The sequence below is a fragment of the Eumetopias jubatus genome, unplaced genomic scaffold (assembly GCF_037043125.1).
Source record: "Eumetopias jubatus isolate StellerSeaLion01/CBP00866 unplaced genomic scaffold, mEumJub1_p1.0 scaffold_10, whole genome shotgun sequence".
Lineage (NCBI taxonomy): Eukaryota > Metazoa > Chordata > Mammalia > Carnivora > Otariidae > Eumetopias > Eumetopias jubatus.
In genome coordinates this window covers 27,141,903-27,158,261 of record NW_028274816.1, presented here as the reverse complement: position 1 = coordinate 27,158,261, position 16,359 = coordinate 27,141,903, and the positions used below count along the sequence as shown (strand labels likewise).

The following is a 16,359-nucleotide window of genomic DNA, read 5'->3' as shown; positions in this document are numbered from 1 at the left end:
TCATTCACTGTGGATGGGATATATAAGTATAAAATGGTGTAGCTGCTTTGGAAAACAGATTGATGGTTCCTCAGAAAGTTAAACATAGATTAACCACATGACCCGGCAGCCCCATTCCTGAGAACATGCCCAAGGAAAAAAACCTATGTCCACACAAAGACTTGGACAGGAGCGTTCATAGCAATATCATTTGTAATAGCCCCCCCCCCGCCCCGTGAAAACAATCCTAATGTCCATCAACTGATGAATGGCTAGGGAAAATGTGGTGTAGCCGCACAATGGAATATTATTTCACAGTAAAAAAGAAGGAAGTGGTAAGATGGCGGTTGCTGCAGAGCCCCATGTGGTAATGGTGGCGACAGAGCCAGAGCTGCTCCACAGTGAAGAGGGAAGTAAAGTCTTTCAAGGGACAGGGAAATGCAAACTATGCCAAGAAAGATTACAGTGAAGCTTGTAACTATTATACAAAAGAACTAGATAATGTGTCCTAAAAGTGCTAGCTGTAGTTAGAATTGAGCAGCCACTTTGATGATGCTCAGAAGGTTCCAGGAAGCTCTTGGAGATGCATAGCAGTGAGGTTGAATGACAGTTTTGTCCTGGGGACATCCATGGGAAGGCAAATGCCCCCATCTCTAGGGAATGTCATGGCGGCCTGTCACCGTTTCCAGAGAGCCCTAGAACTGGATCACAGAAATGCTCAGGCACAACAGGTTATATGTGAACATGAGAACAGGAACAGATTTTGAGAATCAGGATTTTCGGAAAGTAGTTTTCTGCATGGACTGGGCCCTAGAGTTTGTCCTGCCTGCCATTGCTTCAAAATCTCCACAGCAGAATATTTAGTTATGCTGGGTCATTATCTGGAAGCACGGTCTGCAGCCAGTGCCATTCCACCAATGGCTGTGCTCTGTATGTATGAGGTCTCTGCCATTATTAGGAAGACCGTATTGAGAAGGTAGTTCAGTTTTTTTTGTATGGACTCTCGAGATGGCCCCTGACCCCCAAAATGCCTCCCTTGCTTGCAGAAATGCCAAAGCACTTAAAGCAGAGAAAGAAGAAGGAAATGACAAACTGGTGTATGAACTATACACAGAAGCCCTGGGGACAGACCCCCAACAATATAAAAACAAATGCTGAATTCTACTGTAACTGGGGTACAGATCATTCCAAGCTTAGGAGACTAGATGGTGCAATCGAAGATTGCACAAATGCAGTGAGGCTTGATTCCACTTAATTAAAAGCCTCCTTGGGAAAAGCTCAGTGTTACATGGATACGGAACAGTTTGAAAAAGCAGTACAGGAGTGTGGAAAAGTGTATCAGATGGAGAAAACATAACAACATGCACAGCTAAAACACTCCACAGGTGGAGCTGAAGAAAAGCAAGGAAAATTTACTACAAGTTTCTGGGAGTGGACATGAATGCCTCTGAGGAGGAGATCAAGAAAACTTATCAGCAACGAGCCTGGAAGCACCACGCAGACGGGCACTGGAGAGCCAGTGCTGAAGTTTAGAAGGAGGAGGAGGAGAAGGTCAAGGAAGTCAGAGACGCTTTTGCAAGCTTTTGCTCTCACTGATCCCGAGAAGAAGACTCGCTCTGACACTGGACACGACCTGGATGAGGAGGGTACAGGTGTGGGTAACTTTGATGTCAACCACGTTTTCTTTGGCATTCTTCGGCAGTGCTGGGGCTTCAGCTTTGAAGCATCTGGTCTGGGGAATTTCCTTTTTCAGTTTGTGTCATGAGAGGAAACCATCCAGAACTCAGAGTGTGGACTTGCTCAGTGTGACCTTGAATGTGGACACAGCTCACCTCCTCTCTTCTCCGCATCTCCGTGTACTTGGAGCACTTTGGCTTTCTCCGTTGGATCCCCTGGGTCTGTGTGAGTGGGTGAAGGAAAGGGGACTGGCGCCAAGACTGCGGGTGTGCGAGGGAGGGAGGGGATGGACAGGGAAGCAACTTGTGAATTTTTGTTTTACTATTTAACTTTATTTTAAAAAGCCCAAAAAAAAGGGGGGGGCCCTCCTGGCTGGCTCAGTCGGTAGAGTGTGACTCTTGATCTCAGAGTCATGCGTTCAAGCCCCATATTGGGTGTGGAGCCTACTTAAAAAATAATAAAATCCTTTTTTTTTTTTTTAAAGATTTTATTTTTGAGAGAGAGAGAGCAGGGGGAGGAGCAGAAGAAAGAGGGATGAGCAGACTCTACACTAAGCATGGAGCCTGAGGAGGGGTTGATCCCGTGACCCTGAGATTATGACCTGAGCCAAAATCAAGAGTTGGATGCCCAACCACCTGAGCCACCCAGGTGCCCCAGTAAAATCCTCTTGTAAAAGGGCAAAAAATTAAGAGAGTAAAATGTTTGACACTTAAAAAAAAAATAAAAGTGAGGGGCTGCTGGCTGGCTCAGTCAGTGGAGCATGTGACTCTTGACCTCGGGGTCATGAGTTCAAGCCCCATGTTGGGTATAGAGCTAACTTAAAAATGAAATCTTAAAAAAATTTTAAAAATTAGGAAAAAAAAAGGGGAATGAAGTACTGACAGATGCTATGTCCTGGCCTGATTGGGCTGCCATGATAAAATGCCATAGATGGGTAGCTTAAAGAACAGAAATTTATTTGCTCACAGTTCCAGAGGCTGGAGATTGGTCTGAGATCAGGGTACCAGCATGGTTGGTTTCTGGTGTGGACTCTCCCCTTGGATTGCAGGTGGTCCCCTTCTCGTTGTATGTTTACACGACCTCTTGTCTGTGCGGGCACACAGAGAGAGGGAGCAAGCTCGCTCTCTGGTGGCTCTTCTTATAAAGTCACGAATCCCATCACGAGTGCCCCACCCTTCTGATCTCATCTAACCCTGATTACCTCCCAAAAGTCCCATCTCCCATCACAATGGGGGCTAGGGCTTCAACATAGGAACTTAGGGGAACACTAGTTTATTGCATGGTACAAGATGAATGAACCCTGAAAACATTATGCTAAGTGAAAGAAGTCAGTCCTGAAGGACCACATACTGTGTGACTCCATTGATAGAAAACGTCCAAGTGAAGCAAATACATAGAGACGGAAAGCAAATGAGTGGTTGCTTGCCCCAGGGGCTGGGTGGGGGGAGGAAATAGAGACTGTAAATGAATACAGTTTATTTTGAGGGTGATGAAGATGTTCTGGAATTAGATTGTGGGTGATTGTTGCACAACTTTGTGAATCTACTAAAAAAAAAAATCCCACTGAATTATATACTTTAAAATGGCAAATTTTATGGCATGTGAATTATATCTTAAAAAAAAAAAGGAAAGGAAAAAAGATGTAGAGACACATCAATCAATGGACCTTGTTAGGCTCTCAATTCAAACAATGCAACTTAAAAAAAAAAAAGAAATTTTAAAAACAACCGGGGAAAATCGAACATGGATTCTGTATTAGGTGATACAAGGAATTCTTGATTTGGGAATGTGCAATAATAGTAATGTGATTATATATTTTTAAAACACAGTATTCACAACTGAACTATGCAGAACATTCTAGCATCTACTTTCTTGCACACCTGTTCCCTGTGTGAGCTTCCTCATGCCTGCTGTCAGCTATGGGGTAGACTAGGGGTGGCATGGGAGAGGCACGTTCTCAGTCTCCTCACCTCCCCCCCCATGAGAGAGGGGAGAGAGAGAGAGGAAGAGAGTGGTGCCCTCTTAGTTGTGGGGAAGGCCTCTCTCTGAGGCAGACGGCTGTCAGGCCACTGGTCCGGCCTCATTTGCTGGAAAGGGGCCCTGTTTCCGGGCCTCTGGGAGCAGCCTGGTTTTCTCTGTGCCACCCCAAAGGCTCTAGCTCCTGTGTCACCGGGTCACTCCCACTGGGTGTCTTCCTCAGCTTTCACACATTTCCTCCATTTTGGAGGGGCTCAAGGGCTGGAACCACGGAAGGTGCCCAGCTTCAGGACTGCAGTGTGGCATGAGGGTGACCCTGACCCCATTTCTTACTTTCTTGGCTTCTCCGTCAGGGTCTGGGGGTCTGGGATGTGTGTTGGGCTCAGTATTCAAAGAACTCAGCACTTTCCACAAGATTTGTGCATGAGGAAGCCACCGAGAGAGCTGCTGTTTTAACGTCCTGGCAGCCTGAGTCATTCAGGTACTTGACCTGCATGCAGCCTCACCTCATTTAGGAAGCTTCCTTGATTGAACGAGTTCAGCCATTCATTCCTTGGTCCTGCTTTTGTTGAGGCCTGTGGCTGTCAGCTGGTGTCATCGTAACTCACTTCTGGGCCAGCGCTGTCCTTGGGATGTTCCGAAGTCCTTTCTCGTGTGCAGTCGAGTAGCCAGCCTCCGGTCTTTCCCCAGGGCCCCCTGCCAGGAGTGGGTGCAGCGCGCACACAGACTCTCAGTGCCGGTGGCTGATGGCTGAGTGGCAGCACTACTCTTACATAATCCGTTTCTCTCCTCCTTTCTCCCTCCAGAGCCAGATTTCACATTGAGCAGCTGCAGACGGAGAAATCAGAGAAAGCACAACCCGGCCCCAGATTCCGAGGGGCCTGCTGGGGACTCTGTCCTCCTGCTCGAGAGGGAAGACCCCGAGGCCGGAGTCTCAGGCCAGGTCCTGGCTGCCATGGGAGTTGCAGCTGCCACCCCCCGGCTGCCCTCCACACGGCCAGGCAGATAAGGGCGGGCACTGCCCCAGGAGTACCTGCCGCCCCCTGCCGGGCTGCTGCTCTGTGGCCAGCTCTTCCCCAGCCTTGGGCCACCTTCGCTGACCCGAGGCCATGTAGACCCGACCTGGGCCTTTGTGGATAGACACACGGCCAGGGACACCGCCTCTGCTCTCTGGGGGACACAGCGTACCACCATGCCCCGGGGAATCACCTGGCTGCACTGTGAGTACTTGTTGGGGGCGGGGGGGGGGTGGGTCTGTGGAGACGGCCCTTGGAGGCCTTGGCCCAGAGCCAGGCTCTGCTGTAACCATGGCAGCCGGGCCATTCCTGCTGGTGAGAAGTTGAGATGCTTCCCAGCTTAACAGCCTGAGGACTCCCATGGCCACCCTCTGCCCTGGCCCTAGCCAACCCCAGCTCAGACCCGCATGGGGGGTACGAGTCCTAGGCTGGGTGGGCATGGCCAGTGGGGGGTCAAGGGAATGGGGCAGGCACTGGGGGCAAGGGGCAGCACCACCTTCGCAGGCTCACCAGTGCTGGGGTGCACGGGCAGGGGTGGGGCAGAGGTGGCAGAGAGGATTTCTGGCCTCCCTGGGTGTGGCCAGCCAGGGGTGGGAGCTCGTGAAAGTAGGCCCCAGGACACATGGGAGAAGCGCCGCCAGGTGCTAGAGAAGGCAGCCTGTTCCTCTGCCCCTCCCTCCATGATGGCACAAAATTAAGAGGCAGAAAGAGAACAGTGTTGTTGGTAAAAAGAAAAATAAGTTGAAATGAGGACAGAAAGCGTCTAGAAGCCTCTCAAGTCTGCTGGTGGGAGGCCAGACCAAGATCCCTTCAGACTCCAAGATTCTATTGAATTGACTCAAATTCACATTTTTCTGGTGCCTCCCACATGCCCACTGGAGAATTACTGCCATGGCAACAAGGACTGGGCTAGTTTGTGCCCCTCTCTCCAGTGCCTGGCGCCGAGTTAGGCGCTAAGAACTGTGTGCCTCATGGATGAGGTCTGGGGTTTGATCCTGCAAGGGATCCGGGCTGGCCCTTGTGGAGGGAGACTGCAAAGGATCAGGGCATTCAGAATAGGCAGAAGGACCCAGACCCAGTGTTCTGGATGCTTCCAGGTCACGAGGAGCAAGAGGGGCAACAAGGGTGAGGAGCCACTTGAAATGGTTTTGAAGGTGGACCATGTTCACACAGGTACATGTGGGAAAGTGAGGACAGTGTCCCAGGTAGAGGGAACAGTGTGAGCAAAGGTTCAGCAGTGGGGCTGTGAGAGGCCAGGCTGGAAAGCCAGTTTGGGCTCAGATGGGGGAGGCCGTAAAGGCCAGTTCATGAGAAGCAGGGAGCTCTGGAAGGTTCAAGATCTGGGGATGGGATTGTGACTGGAAGTTACTCTACTTTCGGAAGATCAGTCTGTGCTACTTGCCGGCCATGCTGTCGCAACCATTTGGGCAGGAAGTGATGAGGGTCTGTTCCAGAGATGGATGTGGGAACGGAAGGCATGGTGGAGGCTGACTGCAGGCCCTGGCAAGGATCGGCTGGGGGGAGGGAGGCAGGGAGGGCTGCAGGTCAGGGACTCGTAAAGGGGCTGGGGCCTGGAGAAGGATGGGCTGCCATAACAAATTGCCACAAACTTGGTGACTTAAAATAGCAGAAATTTATTCTGTCCCAGGTCTGGAGGCCAGAAGTCTAAAATTAAGGTGTGGGCAGGGCCACGCCTCCTCCGAAGCTCTAGGGGAGGCTCCTTTCTGCCTCTTCCTGCTTCTGTTGGCACCTGGCAGTCCATGGTTTGTGGTGGCATCACCCCGCTCTGTGTCTGTCTCGTCCTGACACTCTCTGTGTGTCTCTGTGTCTTCGTATGAGGACACCTGGTCACTGGATTTAGGGTGGGCCTTGATGTTATCTGCAAAGATCCCATTTCCAAATAAGGTCACATCTGAAGCTCTGGGCGAACAAGGATCTTCGGGGGGATGCTATTCAAGCCTCTGCACAGGTTTAGATTCGGTCACTGCGGGTGGGGTGGTGGACGAGCCCCATTTGTCCCTGAACAAGGGGGCTGTCCCAAGGAGAGGAACAGCCCCTCTCCCTCCCAGCCGGGGACCCGGGAAGGGAGCTCCTTCCTCACTTGCTCTTTCTTCAGCCTCCTCTTCTGTCTTGGAGATGTCTTATTTCTGGAGGGCGAGGTGGCAGGAGTAGCCCCCTTCCAGGGTCGGGGGTGTACTGCCGTGGGGCTCTCTGGGGTGCAGAGCCACTGTGAGGCTACGGCTGTGCTGGCCCCATGGTCACCGGTTTGCTGGCCTGTTTCTTGAGGTGGAGGCAGCTGAAAAGGGGCTTAAATTTGGAGTTGGTGGTCAGTCTGCAGATCTAAAGGAAGTCTGGGTCTGGGGGAAGGCAGATGACCCACGGACAAGGTTTCTGGCAGAGCCCATGCATGACAGGCTGGCACACGGTGGTTTCTATGACTCGTTTCCTGCTAGGAGCCAAAGTTGTCAGGACAGGGGTGAGGCCAGTGAGGGTAGGACTTCAGGGGTCACGTGGGCAGGCAGGGGTGACTGCCCCATGGGAAGGAAGGCCGAGTGTGGACAGAGATACTGATTTTTGAAGACAAGTTGCAAATTCAGATTTTTATGTGAAATCTCTGTGAACCAGCTGTGGCCCTTGGGACACCAGTTTGCAACTGTCTCTGGAGGTCAGTGGTTCTCAAAGTGTAGTCCCCAGACCACCAGTAGCAGCCCCTGGGAACTTGCTAGAAATACAGATTCTCTGGGCCCACCCCAGACTTCCTGAATCAGACACTCTGGGCCTTAACCAGCTTTCCAGAAGATTCAGATGCATGCTCCTGATTCCTTGTTCAAGATGAACCCCCAAAGTGCTCAGTAAACAAGACCATGTTGTGGTTCACTGCATTAGGGACTAACCTACTAGGGGCCAAGTTGTCTGGTCTAGATAATGAGTGAGGTAGACAGATGGTGCTAGAGACAGAGACTGTGGGGGCTGGTTCAGGCAGGGGAGAGCCTGGTGGGGGGTGGTGGAAGGAGTCTTGGTGAGGCCTTGAAAGAGGTCTGCCATGCCGGAGGTTACCCAGGGCCGCGGCAAAGTGTGAGCAAAAACTGTAAACCAGGAATGATCTCGGTCTGCAGGGGTGCCAAGCTGAGGGGCTTAATGACTTAGAGACAAGATAGGAAGCAGGCAGAAACACCGGCTCGGTTTCTGTTTATCTGTTCTTTTGTCCAAATACCGGGGACAAGCGCTTGGGAAGAGACAAGAGAGAGGAAATGCAAGATGGGTTACAAATTTGCAACCTTGAAAAATAGCACTTCTCTGAGAGGAAGGGCTTGTGGGCTGCAGCACGTCCTCCGAACAGGGCTTGAGGCCTCCTAGCGCGCTCCGGGTCAGAGTCCGGATGGCAAAGGCCTGGCGTCAGGGCCGAGGAGGAGGAGAGGTGGCCAGGAGCCGGCCCGGGCCAGTGAGGGAGCGAGAACAGAAGTCTCCCGAAGTTCCAGGGAGGCGAGGGAGAAAGTCAGGTCAGTGACGCCTACTGGGGATGGGGGGCGGGGCAAGGAGCTCATGGCTTGCCTGGCTATTTTTGGGAGGGGGGGAAAAAAAAAAGCAAAAACAAAGTATTGCTTTTGACTGTGACAGTAATTTGGATATTGATTGTATTGATTGTAGAGTATAAAGTATGTCCTACAAAATACAAAGAACATAAAAATCTCCCACAGAGATTTGGTGCCTTTCCTTTCACCACTTGCACCACGTCTCCCCACACACATGCAGACATGGGTAATTCGCGGCAAGCGGTGCGCCCAGAGGAGAGGTGTGGAGTCATGCTTTTTAAGACTTTACTAAGCATATCATGAGTACTTTTCTTATCACATAAGCATACCATAAGCATTCTTTGACAATGTGGTTTTTATTGGCTCTACATTCATTAATGAACACGTGGGCCATTTACAGATTGTTATTCATATAAGAGAATTCCTCCACAGGACTTTTTGTCCACGAATCTTTTGGTGAGGGCTCTCTTGTTTTCCTTCAGGCTTATGCCTAGAAATGAGTTCAGTGGATCAAAGAATGTGAAAAATTATTATTTTTTTAAACTTTACTTTTTAAAAAAGATTTTACTTATTTATTTGACAGCACAAACAGGGGGAGCGGCAGGGAGAGGGAGACGCAGGCTCCCCGCTGAGCAGGGAGCCCGATGCGGGGCTCGATCCCAGGACCCTGGGATCGTGACCTGAGCCGAAGGCAGATGCTTAACCGACTGAGCCACTCAGGCGCCCCTGTTTATTATTGTTTTTGTAAAGATTATTTGAGACAGAGAGAGAGAGAGAGGGGTGGGGAGCAGCAGAGGGAGAGGGAGAGTCCCAAGCGGACTCCCTGATGAGTATGGAGCCTGATGCTGGGCTTGATCTCACAACCCTGAGATCAGGGACTGAGCTGAAACTAAGTGTCAGATGGTTAACCGACTGCGCCACCCAGGTGCTCCAGTAGGTCAAAGGATGTGAAAATTTTCAAGGCTTATTGGGTCAAAGGGTGTGGACATTATTAAGTCCACTAAAAATAAAAATTGCCAAATTGCTTTCCAGGATGAGCCTCACTACTTTGCTGGAACCAAGTATCATGAAAATTAAATTAAAAAATAAAACGCCCAATTTCCATTTTGATAAGTGAAACATGGCATCTGATTATTTTAATATATATTTACCTTTATTGGTGAGTTTGATTTTTGTTGGATACATCTGCCCATCTGTGTTTTCTTTCTGCTCTGATGAGTTTGATGCTTGTTCATATTTTTTGCAACTCCTCAGGTATTTTTTGTAAGTGTGTTGAGTTACGGGAAATTACAAAAGCTGTTTTTGAAGTCACAGTGACCCCCAGTGGTGAAGGCTGGTAATGTTCGGAAGGCCGCAGCTTGTTTGCGGGCAGGGAGAAGTGGCAGCCTGAGCTTGGTTGGCTTCCCCAGAGTGAGCGCTTTGGAAGGGCTGCAATGATTTGTACGTCTGAGGGGGAAGCCAAGATCAGTTACAGCAGGCAGGAAAATGGCTCCGGTCACTCAAGAGTCATTTGCAGAGTTGGAATGAGCATCCAGACCTCCTGAATCCCCAGATGGAAATGCAGACCCAGGCTTTGAGGACACTCCAGCCCTAAAGGGGGTGGGGGCTGAGGTTGCCCTGGAAAGGAGGTTGTGCCTGCCCCACGGGGCAGGAGTGGGGAGGAGACTGGACACCAACCTCAGGATGGGACTGCGGGGCAGGCTCTGCTGGCTGGGGGCAGGGGTGCACTGGCTGGACTGCTCTTGCTCGCCTGGCCTTGCTGTGTGAGCCTGGACCCTGGTCGGGGGGAAGGCCTCCTTGGGGCTCCGTGCCGCTGCCCCTCCCATGGCTGGGAAAAGGGAGGGCACACGCGCACAGCTTTGCACACCCGGGCAGCGTGGCGGTGGCACAGGGTGCTCATGTGTTGCTGTTGGGTTCGGTCCACAGATCTCGGGATCCTCCTTGGCATGGCCTTGGGGAACGGGGGTTTGGAGATGTGGCCCTTGACCCAGACCGAGGAGTGCGCTGTCACCGGCTTTCTGCGGGACAAGCTGCAGTACAGGAACCGCCTGCAGTACATGGTAACTGTGGGCACCCGCTGTGTCCCCTGCCCAAGCGCCTGGCCTCACAGGGTGTAGGACCCTCGGGCCCCGCCCTGGGTCTGCGTCTGCCCTGAGCCCAGGGCCCCTTTCTCTGCCTGGTCCACACCAACTGTCCCCTGCCAGCCATCGCCAGGGCCCTCCACCCCTACTACTTGATCTGACCTTTGATCCTGCCTCTCCATGGCACTCACCCTGGGACTCAGGAGTGGATTACAGGAAGCCTTGGGGGAACCCCAGGCACTTATTACCAGCTGGGCAGATAAGGACCTAGAAATTGGAATGTGCACCCCTTTGTGTAGAACAGAGAAGCCCATGGGCCACTGTGGCTCTGGAAGTCTTTTTTCTTTTCTTGACAGCTTTACTGAGATGTCCTTCACATATCCTACTATTCACCTGTTTAAGTGTACAACTCCGTGGTTTTCAGTCTATTGGCAGTTGTTTTTTTTTTAAGATTTTATTTGACAGAGAGAGACACAGCGAGAGCAGGAACACAAGCAGGGGGAGTGGGAGAGGGAGAAGCAGGCTCCCCGCCGAGCAGGGAGCCCGATGCGGGGCTCGATCCCAGGACCCCGGGACCGTGACCTGAGCCGAAGGCAGACGCTCAGCAACTGAGCCACCCAGATGCCCTTATTGGCAGAGTTCTGCAACCAGCACCATAATAAGTTTAGAGTAATCTTACTTAAGGTAGTCTTCCTCGCCTCCAAAGAATATACTACTCTGGGGGTAGCAGGTCCCTCAACCACTTCTTGGCATGAAACTTCTGCTGTCATAGGAACTCCACGTTTGGTTTCAGCCTTCCCTGTGCCCCAGAGGAAAGAGAGCTGTTGTTATTCCCGTGGGGAGCCAGGTGCATATGCTCTCTAGAAGGCCACCTCTGGTATCAAAGGGCTGGTCCTTGGCCCTCTCCTACATCAGACTCTCTGGGAGCTGGGGGAGCCTGAGCCATTTCTGACTCTGACCTCATGGCTTCTTCTTGTACTTCCCCAGAAACACTACTTCCCCATCAACTACAGGATCAGTGTGCCTTATGAGGGGGTGCTCAGAATGGCCAACATCACCAGGCTGGTGAGAATCCCCTCCTGGGCTGGGAGACCCCTGCCTCCTGGGACACCCCATGGACCCAGCCTGAGAGGCACATTGGTTTCGGCAGGTTCTGCTGCCAGGGGGCCTTTCCCAGCTCTGTGAGCAAGCCTGCCCTCTACTGAGGCCCAAGGTTGCTCCCTGGCCACCGTGGATGCCCATGCTCTGCTCTTTTTGTGGGGACATGTTGGGTGGGGGTTGGTCAGAGCAGTGGCAGGGAGGGCCCAGAGACCCGTGTCTGTGGGCTTCAGTGATCTCTCCCGTCCCCACAGCAGAAGGCTCGGGTCAGCCAGCAGGAGCTGCGGTACCTGTGGGTCTGGGTGAGCCTCAGCGCTACTGAGTCGGTGCAGGACGTGCTGCTCGAGGGCCACCCATCCTGGAAGTACCTGGAGGAGGTCCATACACTGCTGCTGGACGTGCAGCAAAGCCTCACGGTGAACTGTGCCCCGCTGCGGGGGGGCGGGGGGGTGTGCTCATGCGTGCGCGGTGGCCAAGGATGGTTGAGGGAGGATTTGAACACATGGAAAGTTTCAGCATGTCCTGAAGGGTGTGGGAGAAATGATTGAGAGGAAGAGATGGCCAGTGCCCAGTGGGTGGCCTGGGCTGGGGGCAGGGGATACTCTGGGCTCTGTCTCTTTTGCTCTGGGATCCCAGGTAAGTCATTGAACCCTGTAGCTTTGTTTCTGGAGGTTTCTTTTTTGGGGGAGAGGGGAGGGAGTATGAATAGGTGGAGGGATGAACACAGGAGGTTTTTAGGGTAATGAAGTGCTTCTCCAGGACACTGTAATATCCTGTGTTTGTCAAAGTCCATAGCATGTACGGCGCAAAGTGAACTATGGACTTTAATAATAATAATAGAGGTTCCTGATCATTGCCTGCCTCATAGGGTTGATCTGAGGCCTCAGGGATATGTCCTTTAAAAAGCCTGCAGAATAAACTCACAGATTAGTGTGAGCCCATGCAGGCCACGGGTGTACTGCGGGACCCCTCCCCACACTCTTCCCCGGGGAGCCCCCCTTGCTGCCCAGCCAGAGCTGGGAGCTGCGGGGGACACTAGGGTTTAGGAGCCCACGGCTGCTGGGAGTTCTGGGGAGGCTCTGGTTGGGGCGGAGGCTAGGAGGCCCAGTGGTCTCCTTGGTGGCTCTTTCGTGTCCATGGGCAATGTGAGTTGGAGCTGACCTGAAGAGACAGTTTTGCATCCTTGGTTTTCCTGGTGAGAGCCTGACTCTGAGCTCTTGGGAGCTGGGGAGGAGGTTGTGGGTGGGCGGAGGCCTGCCTCCCCCGTCTGCCCATGCGCTTCAGATTTAACCAGCTTTAAGTCTTGTCTTCTTTCTCACAGAGTTAATGATCTGTGCCCCGCTCCAAATATGCCCAGCATCTGGTGCGCAGTGGGTTCTCCCTGCCAGGGAGTGGGCCACGGAACAGGCCCCTTCTCCCTCCTGCCACCCTCGCTTCTTTCCAAGCCTTTGCAGACTGGCTTTTTTTGGGTTGTTGTGACAAATGACCACTTACTGGTGGCATAATAGGGAAATTCTCCTGCCACAGACCTGGAGCCGGAAACCCTGCACTGAGGGTATATCCGCAAGGCCACGCTCTCTCTGAAGGTTCTAGGGAGCAGGGACCCTTCCTGTTTCTTCCCCGCTTCTGCTGGCTGCTACTCTTGGTGGCTTGTGGCCACGTCACTCCAACCTCTGCCTCCACCCTCACATGGCCTTTCCCTCTAGCACCCCCTCTTACAAGGACGTGTCATTGGATTTAGGGCACACCCTACATTCAAACTGATCTCATCTGGAGATCCTTAATTATATCTGCAAATGTCTTATTTCCAAATAGGGTCGTGTTCACAGGTCCCAGGGTTGGACGTAGTTTTTTTGGTGGGGGGATTAGGGGACAGACAATTCAACCCAGTACACTGCCTTTGGGAAGGCCTTTGCCTGGCTCAGGCCCCACCTTTCCTTTCTAGGCCATGTCTCCTGCACTAGCTCTGGCCCCCTGCTCCGTCCCCCAAGTGTGCCTGCCTGCTCCCCACACCGTGCCCCCTGTCGTTAAGTACTATGGAGAGAAGCACCCTGAGTTTGGAGCTGGAGACTAGCCCGGCCCGGGGTGCTGGCACCCAGGTGTCCTCATGATATGGCCCTCACAGGGTCCTTTGTCTTGTTCCCTGCAGCCAGTGGAGATCTTTGAATCCTGAAGGACAGTCTCCCGGGCCCAGGACTCCTTGTGTGCAAGTGGCCGGGCCTGGGCTAGAACAGCAAGGATGCCCCCTACAATCATTTTTCCAAAGATGGAAAAAAAGCCTCTGTGATGATGGGCTTGGGTGAGAGTTGTCGAGGGGGACCCTCCCAGGTAACTTGGTGCCTGCAGGAAGGAAGAGAGAATTTACCCATAGGCCCCCCGGTCACAGTTCATCCCCTGCCTCCATGGTTTGTGCAGCTCTGCGCAGGGCAGTTTCCAGGCTTCTCCTGGGATGTGGGCCCTGCCTCTTCACTGGGGTTGGCAGGGGGGTGGGGAGGGGTGGCACCCGTGGTCCTGACAGTCTCCTCCCTTCCAGGATGTGGAGATCAGCCCCAAGGTGGACGCGGTAGTGTCACTTCTGAGTGGCCCGAGGCTAAGCCTGAAGCTGGTGCGACCCAAAGCCCTCCTGGACAACTGCTTCCGGGTCATGGAACTGCTGTACTGTTCTTGCTGTAAGGAACAAGTGGATGGGGCTGGGGGCAGGACACCTGGCTTCAGATGCAGGGTCACTGAGCAGACCAGGACCCCCCCCCCGGGCATTTCCTCCACTCCCCAGGGCTATAGGGCATTTCGGAAAGCCAAGATGGGCCCCAGGTACAGGGACAAGAACAACGGGGCTTGGTCTGGGGCCGAGGGAGGCTGTTGACCACTCCTGCAGTCTTTTTTTTTTTCCTGTTTCCTGCAGGTAAACAAAGTTCCGTCCTAAATTGGCAGGACTGTGAGGTGCCGAGCCCTCAGCCCCACAGCCCAGAGCCCTCATCACAGTGCGTGGCTACCCAGCTATACCCTCTGTCCCAGAGGCCCTCTATCTCCCTGCCCCACTCCCCAGGATCCAAGCCCGGACCCCCGGCTCAGTGAAGCTGCTGAGGGCACAGGCCGAGACCTCTTGGCCCTAGCAGCCTGTGTGGTGACCTGTGTGGGGCAGCTGGAGGTGCTCCCGCAGTTCGGTTGAGCCTGAGACACGTGTGGGCAGTGGTGAGGAGCACCCCCCCTCCCCCCGGGGGGAGAGGAACCCCCAGGAGAGTGTTTTCCCTTTGAGGGGATTCTGTGCCTGAGAAGGGTTCAGCTTCCCGCATTCTGTACCTCACCTGGTCTCACCTGGAGCAGCGGGGGCCTGGGGGCACCTGAAGGTGGACAGAGTTCTCTTCCCCTTCCTGCACCACCTGGGCTGCCTCCCTTGCCTGGAGGCGGCGCTGAGCGTCTCCCGTGGCCTGCAGAGGTGAAAACTGTGCCGGATGGGGGGTGAGCATGGGGAGAGGGCAGGAAGCCACACACCACGTCTTGCCACAGTGGATGCTCTTCCAGTTCCTCTTATATTTTCTATTAAACACTTGCTTGTTTTGTTTTGGCTTGGTTTGCATCTGCAAAGGTGAACCCCAGAGGGCAGCGAGCCTCTACGTTCCAGTTCCAGCTGGTCAAGGGTAGGACGCAGGAGTGGGGTGGGCTGGTCGGGCCCTGGGGCTTAGGTCTCAAGGTTGGGATCTGGAATGGATGAAGCCTTACCCTGGCAGCCTGGAAACGGTATTTGAGAGCCTGAGTTTCTTCCAGGCATGCCCTAGCGGTTGGGGCCTCAGCGAGACAGACCGAGGGGCACGGTGTTGGAGAGGTCTTCCTCCGTGTCCCCTGGTCACCCTCCCTGGCTCCACCTGGCCAGGACAGAGTGGAGGTGTTCAAAAGCATAGATCCTGGCACAAGACCCGGCCCCTCCTGCCCCTGCAACACGGACCCCGTGCTCCCCAGGCCGGATCTGGGGTAGGACAGGGCCGGGAGCAGCGGTGGAGGGAGCCAGGCAGAGGCAGGGCTGTTAATTACAGTACAACTTTATTAATACTGGAGTCTTCACAGTGCATTTGTTACTCGTAGCAGTGACTATTTCAATCAAGGGGGGGGTGGAGGGGGCAGGGAGGAGAGGAGAATTTATCCAAAAACGGACAGAAAGAAAAGAAACAAAATGGGTCAGATGGGATTGCGGGGGGGGAGGGAAGAAAGGGTGAGTAGGAACCAGGAGGGGAGACCCGGGTGGGGAAATAAATTAAAAAAAGGAACAAGTTAACAACAGCACCAGAAAAGTTACTTCAGTCAAAAGACGCTTTTGAAAAGAATATTTCTCTGTACAAATGAAAAAAAAAAAAAAACACGAAGAAGTCCCCCAAAGTGTGTGATGCGGGATGGTTGGCTCGGATCCCAAGGGGGTGGGCCTAAGAGGTGGTCACTAAATGGGAGATAGGTGGTCAAGGGGATGGGGGAGTTATGTACAGCCCTGGGGGGGCTTGGAGGGGAGGCGGCTTGAGCCTGGAGGGGGGGTGGCTCTGCCATGCCCACCCCCTCCTTGGGCCTCCCAAGCCACCCCCCCCCCCACCACTCCTTACCCTGCTAACATCACACATCCTGCATCTTACTCCCTCCGCCCACCGGGTCAACGCCAGCACAGCCCTGCAGGGAAGGGGCAGTGTAAACTCCACCCCGGGCCTTCCCCAATGGGCCACCTGCTCTCCCGGCCTTTTCAGGCCCTCTCTCCAGGCACCCTAATCTGGGCTCTCTGGTTGGCTGGAGCGTTCAGCAAGGCTGTTCTCAGACCTAGCAACTTACAGATACCATTCTCCGTCTGCCCTTGGGAGCTGGGGCGAGGGGGTGCTCTCTCCACCCGGGGGCCGCCTTGGTTCCCCAGACCTGCCTGGTCACCTTGCTTGGATCCCGGTTCCCTGCAGAACTACCAGGAGCTCCAGCCTGGCGCTGAGACTCAGACCCAACCCCATCCCATCCAGACCAGGAAAAACCTGC

The 16,359-nt window shown here is 53.5% G+C and overlaps 1 protein-coding gene and 1 pseudogene across 2 annotated transcripts; both read left to right on the top strand.

Annotated features, from left to right (window-relative positions):
* Window positions 1-319: 319 nt before the first annotated feature.
* On the top strand, window positions 320-1,744 carry LOC114200409 (dnaJ homolog subfamily C member 7 pseudogene; annotated as a pseudogene).
* Window positions 1,745-4,770: 3,026 nt separating this feature from the next.
* IL34 (interleukin 34) lies at window positions 4,771-15,408 on the top strand. 2 transcript variants are annotated; one of them, XM_028092546.2, is made up of 6 exons: window positions 4,771-4,853; window positions 10,109-10,242; window positions 11,251-11,328; window positions 11,619-11,777; window positions 13,895-14,030; window positions 14,264-15,408. In XM_028092546.2, the coding sequence occupies exons 1-6, from the start codon at window positions 4,826-4,828 to the stop codon at window positions 14,434-14,436; spliced, it is 708 nt and encodes a 235-aa protein (XP_027948347.1). In that variant the 5' UTR covers window positions 4,771-4,825; the 3' UTR covers window positions 14,437-15,408. The 2 variants fall into 2 exon arrangements, with proteins under 2 accessions (XP_027948347.1, XP_027948339.1); XM_028092538.2 differs by having other exon boundaries at window positions 11,616-11,777.
* The last annotated feature ends 951 nt before the right edge of the window (window positions 15,409-16,359 follow it).